This window comes from Myripristis murdjan, chromosome 19 (assembly GCF_902150065.1).
Source record: "Myripristis murdjan chromosome 19, fMyrMur1.1, whole genome shotgun sequence".
Lineage (NCBI taxonomy): Eukaryota > Metazoa > Chordata > Actinopteri > Holocentriformes > Holocentridae > Myripristis > Myripristis murdjan.
This window is the reverse complement of record NC_043998.1, coordinates 18,652,620-18,664,709: the sequence shown is the minus strand read 5'-3', so window position 1 is coordinate 18,664,709 and position 12,090 is coordinate 18,652,620. Positions and strand designations below refer to the sequence as shown.

Here is a 12,090-nt window from a genome sequence, read left to right as displayed (position 1 = left end):
TCATGAACATGACTGGCTGCAGTCTCCATCAGTGATCGTGTTGAATAAAAAAAAGGTGGGTAAACCATGATCTCCAGTGACATTATCATGAGGCGAACCATCAACCGTATGGACAAAAAGCAGCGATATTTTCAGAGAATAAACTATTTTATGCTTTTCTCATAAAAAAGATACTGCTGACCATAACGTGTTCTAGGAATTAAAGGTCAACATATTACACAATCCTTGGAACGAAATACTTAAAACCATTGGCTTGGGTGCTTGATCTGGAGGATACTGGACACCACAGTACAGTATGAAACTCACTATCATTGCTAAGAAAGCAAGATGAAACCACAGTGCATTGCAAAAACTGTTCATAACAACAGGTGTTATGCTGAGTTCTGCATACCCCTGACAACTCTGGTGTTGACTAACAGCCAGTTTGGGCCTCCTTAGCTCTGTAGCTAATTATCAAAACACAGTGCTACCATAAAAGTGGTGAGGTGTAAACATAAGGACTGTAACATTACTTCATATCTTACTAAATGACCTTGCTCGTGTAGTAGATCTGTCTATCAGTTCATTATTTATTGCACTCAGGTATTTGATCCACCATAGTGGTCCGTGAGAACAGCCAAAATGTAAAATAATAGTAGTAATTATTATTGTTATTATTACTATTATTATAATGATCCGTTCTGTTAGTTTTTTTAAAGTTATTTTTTTAGATTGGTAAAAAAAAAAAAAAAAAGGAGACAAATATAACTTTACGTTCTGAGCCCTTTAAAGGCTGTTCTTCACATGGCCATACTATGGGTTCAAATATTTTGTACTACAGAGTAAAACACAGCAAGGATCTTTTCACTGCAACTCTGCATCAAGATGTAGGGAATTTAAAATAAATAAATAAATAAATAAAAAATAACAGTGGTAGTATAACTTTATTTCCCTCTGATGGCAAAATTTTTGTGAGGTAATCTATGGTATGCGTGCTGAACTGTCAAGGGTTATCCCCCACGGATCGCAGATCAAGTACATTCACTGACACTCCTAGCACCAATATTCCAACTTTTCTGCCAACACTGGCATTTTTCTTTCATCTTTTTTACCCTTTTTTGCCCCCAGGTTTCAGACTTTCCCGCTGTGTCAGCCAGTAACGTGTAACTGAGATCCCCCATTCTTGGTTATTTTTTTTTAAACTTTTTTTCCATTGTATTAGAAAACCTGCTTGCTAGCCAGCGATGCACTAAAACAAAGCACCGTAAAGGGAAGAGCATAATGACCAGCAGCTGTAGTACACCCCATAGACATGTGGCGGCGATGGCACCATGTTGAGGAGACCAATCTGCAGATAAACCAAGTAAGAAGAAGATCTAAACATGGTGGTGAACATGGCTGTCTCCTACGCAGGGGGACCTGCCCTGGGTAGGATATTTTATTCTAAGCCTACAAAACAATTTGAATCATCATGTCATGTAAGTGTACATTTTTTAAAGTATATCTGAGGGAAATGATAGTCTAACAACACTGATTGGATCGTAAATATCATGTTATTGTCAGTTTTTATGGCGAGATAAAAATGGGCGTAAACTGTATGCAGAATAAAAATGGGAGTAAATTGAGTTCAGGTGCATTGACCCTTTACTGCATCGCTGGTCTTCAATAAATAATTACAGAGTGACTTTGCGTTTTTATGGGTTTCTGTTAGGGCACTGCAGGACCCTATTTGTCTTAACTTTTCTGGGTGCAGTATATATGTGTGTGTGTGTGTGTGTGTGTGTGTGTGTGTGTGTGTGTGTGTGCGTGTGTGTGTGTGTGCGTGCGTGCGTGCTGAGAGAGAAATGACTTTAGTTGAGCTGCAACAGAATGTACTAAGTACAGTGTCTAGTCACTGGCAGAGTTACAGGGGGTTTTATGGCTTTCAGCTCAATAGGATCACAGGCCCATGAGGACAAAGGTACTCACCTACTTTAAGCCCTTTCAATTATTGATGGATACTTTCCTTTCTCTGCTCTGGCATCGCTTTCTCTTGCTTGTGTCTTTGAGGACAAATAAAATAATGGATTTCTTCTTCATCCTACACTCAGTGGAAGGAAAACACCGGCAAACTTTTCGAGAAGTGAACCCGAAAATGGGGGTGGCGGGGTTAGAGAGGGTGCTCTTGTCAGGCTCAGAGTCAGATTCCGTGTTATCTGCGATCCTCCCACGCTCAGCCACTTCTCCGTGGCTCTCCTCAACGAACCTCTGACACAATCATGATAAGAACATTGCTCTATTGGGCCAACTTTGCTTATTAGTGGCGAGACAGTTTGATTTTTCTCACCTGATGTCGGATTATGCTGAATGGACCGTTTAAATACAAAGATTTAGATATTAAAGCTAGTGTATTCAACTTTCTGACAAGATAATAAAAACAAATAGGATCTTAAGGATCCTCTTTAGGATCTAGGACACATTATCAGTCTGTATATGTCTGTTATTCTGTGTAACTCCCCCTCCCTTCACCTGTTTGCCTCAAATTAGCTTTTGAGTGCGGTTTTTTGGGATGTTTTGGGGTATAGACATTTTCTGTGGTTATAGCCAGCAATTAGTTGTGTTGTGGGGGTCAAGGTGAGGCTAACAGCCACAGAGTCTGTTGCTGCGGCAGAGACTGTGAAGCAAAATGTACGGGAGACAAAATACATCACAAACCGTAGGAACCCCATTCACACGTGGTTTCAACATGCCTCTCAGGTGATCTGAGTGATCACATCTCATGCGGATCATTCTTAGTCGAGGAGAACAGGCTTCGGGTGTTGTAGAGACACACTGTGATCCAGTCACTTAGACCACCTTCAGAGGTGGTCACAGCCCACCACACTGCATTTGTAGCGTGAACGCTGATGCATCCTGCTGCGTCCTTGACAACATGGGAAGACCACCTTGTCACTTTGTGGAAGGAAGTGTTTGATTGAATGGACTGTTGGCAGTAAATTCAAATGTGAATTTTTTGGCTTTTTGCAGTTTGATGGTACGTCTTTGTGGGGTAATCAAACAAATCAATCTATTGATAAGTGGGAACATTGGGTAAAACTGCTTTTGTAGTATTGTGGAGTACTGTAATATTGCAAAAACAGTGACAGCATGGGATATAGATGTGAGGAGGAAGAGGGGAGGGGAGCGGGTTGGAGTAAGGTACAGAGGAATCACAGTGAGAAAAGAAAGGAAAGAGGTAATTCTGATGGGATTGAGGCCGTGATCAGAAATCCAATCATAACTGGCTACTAGAGATGCATTTGAGACGCATGATAATGCCAGGTGTGAGCGGCGATCTGTCTAGACTGTCTGCTTGTGATTGGATCACCTGAGATGGATGTTAAAACCTAATCCCAGGCGGGCTACAGAACACCACCTTTTTTGTTTGTTGGTTCATTTGTTTGTGTCTGAAATCCCAGAGTAGTTGCATTTGTCTTCTGCTTCTGCAACAGCTGTGATCGCTTCAGGGATGATGGTTACCTCAGCCTCAGACTAGATGCCGTTTCAAGGTGGATGGCTCATTAAAAGAAGCGATAAGAGTTTGGGTAGGAACTTGACTAACTGAAGGGGAGGAGGGTGGGACTAACAGCATACATCCTGTCTCGAAGCAAAAAGTTCTACATTTGACTGTCACTGATTAATTTAACGCTAGCAATTCCACCTTTATCCAGTTCATAAAAGCTTTAAAAGGCAATTATTTTTCAGAACGTTAGCTGGGGGGAAGTCCAGCTCAATGGCAGGAGGCTAACAGTTAGCATTTGGAGCATCCAGCCAGTATCCAGCACTCAGTAACAATGAGAGGAAGAGAGCACCACTATGACAGCATGGGGGAAGCGAAATAATATTACGTTTGTCAAAATGGGGGAACTACCCCTTTAACACTTGCTGTTCTAGACACTGGTAGGCCTTTACTCGGAAAAAAATCTCTGGCACAAAGGAAGTGATGCGTTTTATCTGTCTGGTTTGTTTCAAATAAACAGAAGAGTTGGGTAATTACAAAGAGCAGTTAAAAGAAAAAGACGGCACAGTTAGCCTACAGGTTGCGGTGTTTCTTTGACAAATGGTCCCCAAGACTGAATCAGTGATTTCTTAGCACCAAGGATGGAGTCAGGGTAAAAATAAACCAACAAGAAACCCATGGATTACCACTTTACGAAGCAAAGAAAGAATTTTATCACTTTAACTGCAACCAGTTTCATCAGGAAAGCCATCTGGACATTTTATGATAGTTTGGCCTATTATGGTAGATTTCCAGCACAGTATACCTTCTGTACCCTCCTGCCCGCCTGTTTGACTGAGTGACTGGTGTCTCCTGAGCCAGCAGATGAAGATTAAGCAGTCCTGCGACAGCATATTGCCTGCTGCATTTTAGATGGGGAACCAATTGTGGATGCTTTGGTTTGATTCAGAGTGTCTTCGGGGCCTGGGTGTTTCACTCTCTGACACAGAGGCAAATGCATCCTGGCATGCGCACACACACACACACACACACACACACACACACACACACACACACACACACACACAGTTGGGGCCATTAAAGGGAGGCACCAATAGGAGCCAGGTTCTAGATAATTGTCTCATAAGTCAGTAAGCACAGCTGTTGGCAAGGTCAAGTTTCATTTATAGACGCGCATTGCCACTCTCGTTTTTGTCTCCGTCTTTTCCAATCTGTCTGTTACTTCTGTCTCTTTCTCTCTTTTTCTCTGCTGTCTGTTCTCCTCCTCCTCTTGCTCCCCCATCTCTCTCTCTCTCTCCATCTTTCCCTCCCTCACTCTTTCTGCATGGTTGGGCCTCAGGATTGCCTCTGCCCTGCAATGAATATTAATGGAATAGTTGGGATATTATATGAAAATGAACTGTTTATTTACACCGTCTCTCTTTGCCTTTATGGGAGGTGGCAGAGGTGGGCTGAACGCTGCCAGACTCCCAAGTATAAGGATGAAATAGGCCTGTGCTCTGCTAAATGGGATTCAGGTCAGTAAGAGGCTGTGGCCAACTAGATCCGTCATACGGCTTTAGAGGAGCCTTCTTATTCAAAACAATGCTACCGCAAAGCAAGTCATTGTTTGGGAATGGAGGATGAATGGAGAACATCTCAACGAGGTCGGTGTTTGTCTTAGTGCAGCGTATCACCTTTTAGAAGATAACTCAGACTTAGATTAATTGATTCTTTTAGTTCAGTATTTATCAAGCCTAAGCAGTGCAAATCAAAGCACAAGTCATTTAGCCAAGCACAGAGTCTTAAATCTTATTCCATCTAAAAGAGAGAAAAAAATCTAATGGAGTAAGGTAATTTTACCACTTTCCAATTTAAATCAATTTGTTCTAATGTTTTTCCTAAATCAAGTGACACTATCTTAATCCTAATGGAGGCATTTGCCTCATTTCAAGATATTGCACTTGTTTAGCATTACAGAGTTATCAGTTCTTACCATTTCCATGTCTGGTGACAGCGGAGCCACCCAAACAGGCCTTTGGAAAGGTCAGCATTGCCTGCATCATGACAAGCTGACAAAAACACAAAATACACGTTTTCATCAGCTCTACAGTAGTCTTGCAGTTTTTTAATAAGCGGTTTGGATGGAATTGACAACAGCAGGACAGAATTTCAAACTGCTGAGCCCAGCCTGTCTGGGTGCATCCGTACTTGTTGTCAAGAGACTTAGAGACTTGGCAGATGCCACTCCAGACCTTCACTGATGCTGGTGTCCAGTAAAACCAGATTAATGCTGGCATGTATGTTTTAAAACGGAGATTATTGATTGTGGAAATGGATTATCTGATTGTTTGTTTGATGGTCAGTGTTCTGTGGGAATTCTGTAGCCTCACATTTGACCAAGGTGTGACATATGAACCTCACATTACCTGCTGGGAACAACTACTGGCATATTCTTTAGTTACATGTAGAATATTTCTATTTACATCTATTTACATGGATGCCGAATAAAGCAGTCTAATAAGATGTGCATTTTCATGACCCAAAGCCTCAGCAGGTAAGCAGAATCTAACTTTTTTGACGTGCAGAATAATTCTGTCATCGAGCAGATTTTTCAAAGATGGACGTTGTGTGCTGGGAATATTCGTGTTTCTGCAAGTCTTTCTAATTAAGCAGCAGTCTCAGCAGAGCATACTCCTCCTGCAGTCATTAAACAGAGGAAGGCAAGAGGCCTTGCAGCTTATCAAGAGTGATAAACCTGACGCCACTTGCCCTCAAAGGCATTCAACAATACTTAAATCCTGAACAAAAAAAGCTGTGTCAGCCAGTTTTGTTGTGCACCTGACATAACTCAAACCTTCCTGGAGGACTTGTCTCTCTATATTATCTCCATGTGGACAACAATGCAGAGGGGGAAAAAAATCCAACTCAAGGTAATGATCAATTTAAGTAACTGCAGTGCCATGAGATGCAAATATTTTCCTCTTGAATTGGATATTTCGGTTTGCCCCAATCCTTTTATACCAGCTAAAGTTTCTTTCAAATTGTGACAATTTAGGTGTTCACATGAGGTATTCTTTTATTCTGATCAGGCTATTATTCTGATAATTAGTGAAATATTAGGGTCCAGGTGACTACTTTGGTCCCGAGATCTCTGGCTTTCAAAGGTCACTGGAATGAAAATGAAATGAAAAAATGAAAGTTCCCCACCATTCAGGGCTTTATTTTCAACAGCGGAGAATGGCTCTACAATCAACCCACCGCTGTCCCAATCATAAGAACACGATCCTTCTCAAACAATCAGAAGCTTCTTTGTGCTCACTTCCTTGAGAAGTTCATTCTGACAACCTGGGAAGAACTCTCCACAAGGACATCAGTAATTACTTGGCCTTTCCTGCATTTGATATCCGCCCAAAGATTACTTAATGCATCTTCAAAGTTTTCAAAACCGTCTAGTTGTAATAAAGTGAGACACAGGCTGACTCAGTAATGGATTTTCTGACTTGCCGGTTCCCGTGGCCTGTCTCCCTCCCGTGACTCATCATGACTCGTCCTTGTAGGGCTTTGTAGGTGTTGGTTAGACATCGTACAGTTCAGACAGTTTTTAATTGGTTTTCACTTTGGAGGAAAAAGGTCATATTATCATGTGAAAGCAAGGCATATTCCTTAAAACCCTAACTAATACTTTCTAATACCTTATCAGTATGCGGCATACCCTTACTTGCTACCTGACTCTCCACTCTATTAATCCATAGATTAGACGTTTCACCTTATTTTACTTATATGATAACCAGGGTCCGACTCAAAGCTGGAAAATGGCGATCCATCATTTTCTGCCGCGCTCATCCTCTACTCCATTTCTACTTTTCTTGTCACCCTCTCAGACCCCACCACCCGCTCCCCAGCCCCGCCCGCTCCCCAACCCCACCACCCACCTCCTGCAGAGTCGTGTCTGCATTTCCCTTTATAGATTGGAGGCATTTCCTTTCTGCTGATGTCAGGAAGTGTGTTTTGGGGCCATGGCCAGACATTGTGAGAAATGGGGCAGTGTTAGTTATGCCACTATGCTCTTTTTTCTCTCTCTCTCTCTCTCTCTCCTGATGAACCACAGGATGTGATTAAGTCTCGTCTGTAGGCAAGTTGCTCCTATACAGCTGCAAGAGCAGCCTACGGACCTGCATCTTGACAAAAAAGTGAAACCCACAGTTGTATCTGAGAGGCGTCCTATTCTCACACTTTTCCCATTTATTACAGTGTTGACTGCTGTGTGGGGGCGGATGGGCCCAGTGGGGGGTGGGGGTGGTTAGGGTAGCTAACCCAATTAAATACAATAAGGCAAGAGCTTCTAGCATCCTCACCACTGGCGCCAGATTCAGGTTGGCTGGAATTTCAAACGTTTGGAGTCGATGTCTGACCATCTTTGGTTTTAGAGGGATTACATTAATAAATTACTCTTGTTGGGAAGCTTTTATTTCACTTACTGTCACTTCACCTCCTCTCTCCTCTCCTCTGTGTGTAAATCTCACTGGGTGGTCTCATCATCTCATTCAGAGAGCGTTTCCTGTCTTGTTTGCTGTACCGGATGATGAACTGAACACATTCAGACGACATGACAATGTTCAGCCTGTGAACAAGTGGAACTCTCTCGTTCACCGAAAAGGACCGATTCAGTGACGGAGGCTGATTCAAAACAGAGCGACTCAGCTAGCTTTCCCTTCAGTTCAGTCCCAGCCGTGTTGAAAAGATGTTAAAAACTGCTGCCTCCCACTCACACAAACCTGGAAGGTATCCAGAGATAATCCATTTTATGAACTGTGTGAATTCTTGTACAAGTACGAAACGTAACTGGGTGTTTGGGTGCACTTGTTGTGGGGGGTCCTGTTGCACGGCTGGATTTTCATTTATTTTGGATGCATATATCTCACATCTTTAAATACTGTATTAATAATAATATTTATCATTTTTTAAATTTTATTTAGTGTGCACTCAGTTTTCCTTTGTTTTATTCATCTCAGTATGTTCTACTGCTGTTGTTTTGTAGATCCTGTGTAAATGATGTGGGAATTCATGCAATTTGATACTTTTTACTGCTTTATTTCAGCTTACATGCTTTTAACTGTTCACTGTGTGTGTGTGTGTGTTTCTATAGTGCTGTTTTCCCATAGGGATCATTAAGTTTCAACTGATATTACGGTATTCATCAATGTCATATTTCAAAACCACTTCTTTAAAATGGATTGTGATGAAAATGTTTGACACTCAGTCCAATTAGACGGCAATGGGAATCAGTCAGTCAGTCAGTCAGTCCATGCATTATGTTTTAATCTGTTTTAGGTCAGAAGCAGCTGCTGTGGTGAAATGCATTACAGTCCAGAATTAGAGAGACAGAGAGAGAGAGAGAGAGAGAGAGAGAAAGAAAGCTCTATCTGTATTGTTGTCAGCAGCTTGTAAGAGGATCATGTCCACAGGCCTCCAAATCTCCTTTATATTATTACTTACAGTAGCTAGGATCCCAAGGGCCTCTCTCACACACACTACACACACACACACACATAGACACTCAAAGCGGCACTGTACACAATATTGTTCGCTGTGACCCCTCATTATTTTCCTTACTCCAGGGGTTTTATCTGATAAAGCATGATGAAAAAGTCCTGTGGCTGATGAAGTGCTACACAACAACATTTTATTCCCTATCGGTCCATGAGGTATATGTAATTAATTTCGATGCATTATAGAAATAATACAGTAAAATATGTTTTATTGTTCTCATGCTGTATTCAGTGGGTCTCTGTACAGTTCGGTTATTGAATTTGCTGTGCTTTAAACAGTGGTAAATCATCATCACATTAACCCTGAGACATTCACAGAATTTCTAGAAAGAGACAAGACCGTCTCAACGAGGACAGTTGAACATGGTGGGAAATGTGCTGGGTTGTTTTATGGCACAAAATTGGAAGAACAGCAAAATGTTCCTGTGTGTTTTTTTGTTTTTTTTTTTGCATCAGAAAGCAACAAGATCCATGGAAAATCAGAAAATCGATCTTCTGCTGGAGAAACACTGACATTAACAACATGGGGTACACACAGAAAAGCAAGGGCGCCAGCTGGTACGGAATCTGTCATGGCACAGTTGAATCTTTTCTGGTTCCATGAGGAACCTTTGAGACCACGGTTCTGTTAACACTGAGAGATAAAAGACATGCAGTTCATTTCTGTTAAAAACATTTACAAATTGCTCCTTTGTACAACAAAAATGCAACTTTTTTGTTTGGAAACCACAGTCTCATCTAATAGATTATACAAATTCAAATGCTGTGTAAATTTTTTTTTACACCCAGTTTCGTACACTAAAGAATTTCAAGAATTTCCCAGTATGGGATCAATAAAGCACATCTATCTAAAGTAGTGATTTTTAAATATATATTTTAAAAACTGTATATTCTATAATATCCTATATTTAGATTTGATGTTTTTTTTTTGTTTTATCAAAGTTATGCCCTGTAAGAAGTATTATTCATGTTTTGTTGCATTTTTAAATTTGTTTCATACGTTTTACAATTGATTTGTCAGTGATATGGTGCCGTTTAAATGCTACCACATGACACTGTCCTTTCACAGAGCAGAGGAAACTGACGGGAGCTCTAACGGAGCCGGGCAGGGGGCCAGGCTCCCTCTAATGGTTTGGAAACTCAACTCACTATTGTTGTTCAGTTGGCGTCTGCAGTGATTTAGGCACACTCCGATCAAAGGTGGTGTTTACTTCAAGTTCATTTTACATCGAAGAGGGAGAAGCAATCTATCATTTTGAGAAACAACTCAACAAACGGTATTGCAAAGATCCATTTTTTTCTGGGAGGCTAACTGCCGTTCGCCCCCCTCTTCTCGGCTTTTGGTGCTGATATTACCCTCTGAGAAAATAGCCTTTTCGGACCGCCATGTCCAGCCGGCCCACCCCTCTGGAATTGAACCGCTCACCTGCATTGCTGGCACATGGCTGTTGGGTGTGTATTTGTGTGGTGGTGGTGGCGGTGGGGGGGTTGTTCGGCCACCTCGACTTCCATTAAAGGCAGGCAAGGCGCGGCAACCTCTAGCCCCTCTATTAAGCCTGGCTTTGCACGGCTGGCAAATGAACAGAAAAAAAAAAAAGAAGAAAAAAAAAGTTGAGGTGTAAAAAGCAATATCCTGAAGGCTCGCTGGGTAATTCTCGGTCACAACCCTCCCTTTGTAGTGGGACCTTTACTTAGTCACCTCAATTATACTGTACCACCCTGCTCTAATCTGGAGCTTTCTTCCACAGCTCACACAACATGACAGAATGCATTTCCATACTAATGCCTGGGGAGTCAAAGCACGGGGGAGTTTGTTTGTGTGTGTGTGTGTGTGTGTGTGTGTGTGTGTGTTTCTCTGTGTGTGAAAGAAGGGAGGACTGTTAGACTGAAAAACAGGGGTTGGGATTCCAATTGGAGACCCGCTCGCTCCGAGGCTGTCTCGAGGGACTCTGTATTTACGGAGGCCTCTTACTGTGAAGGTTAGCGGGGCGTCTGGAAATGATGAGGGTGGAAAAACTGCCCCGTTTCAGTTGGAGAGCGACTGAACGCAGCGGGACGACGCCTCCTTTTTTTTGCCTTCTTGTGTGAATTTCAGATTCAAGTGATTGATGTGCCTGTTCTGTGTTCTCCCTCTCCTCACCTCACAGCGCAGCCAAATCCGCCGAAAATTCACGAAGGATGGTGGGCATACAAGGAGGTGGTGCAGGGCAGCTTTGTTCCAGGTAAGCCCCCTCACAATATACACTACAATGATGCATTGGATGTTTCCTGGAGATTTTTTTTTTTTTTAAATTTTGCTTTGTTTTCTGAGTACACTCTCACCGCAGTGTGTGTTTCATCCCGAAGTGGAAGGCTTATTGCATATTTAAGATTTTGTCGGACCACCTTGCCACTGGCAAATCGTTTTATTTTTTCATTCTGACAAGACCTCGCTGCCCCTCGTGCGCAGTTGACATTGTTTTTGCACTGATTGATTGGCAGCAACTCACTGTTCTTTCCACCCCTTCCATCTTGTTGTGTATGTGCATGTCAGGCCAATTATTTTCCCAAGATTGTGTTTTTCTGCTGAGCCAGAGTGCTTTTGATAAAGCCTGCAGGTGTCTATTTGTATGCGAGTGTGAACATGTGGGTACTTCTGTCCTTATGAGGACCAAATGTGCTCACAAGGATGGAAAGATGAAGCATATGCTCCAAAGTGAGAAGATTCTGCTGGACCTTGAACTTCTACATGAGGATAGTTTAGGTTTAGGATTTGGATTTAGGATTAAGAGTAGAGGCAAGATTAGGTTTCGGAAAGAGGGAATGAACACAGTTAAGGCAAAGTCCTCATATGGTAGCGAGGTATGTGTGTGTGCACACAGCTCCTACAGGAATATGTTTGCATATGTCTGCTTCTAAAAACAAACTTTTCCTGCACATATCCTTGTCCTTCCATCTGTCACCAACCTGTTGGTGCTTAGCTGGGTTCATTTTTATCTGTGCTATCACTCCCAGTTCTCCCAGTTCTCAAAGGCGTACTTGCTTTGCGAACCGCCGTACAACAGCTGGAGCTGTTAAACGCTGTTTATGAACCTCCTGTGGCCTCGCCGAGAATTCCCACCT

The 12,090-nt window shown here is 42.2% G+C and overlaps 1 protein-coding gene across 1 annotated transcript in view; it reads left to right on the top strand.

The window, feature by feature from the left end:
* The first annotated feature begins 1,291 nt into the window (after nucleotides 1-1,291).
* Nucleotides 1,292-12,090, top strand: part of ca10a (carbonic anhydrase Xa) — a 75,533-nt gene continuing 64,734 nt past the window's right edge. Inside the window, exons 1-2 of the mRNA XM_030078419.1 lie at nucleotides 1,292-1,407; nucleotides 11,136-11,210. Of these exons, the coding sequence (XP_029934279.1) occupies nucleotides 1,362-1,407; nucleotides 11,136-11,210 (121 nt within the window). The 5' untranslated portion in view covers nucleotides 1,292-1,361. The remainder of the gene's footprint in view (nucleotides 1,408-11,135; nucleotides 11,211-12,090) is intronic.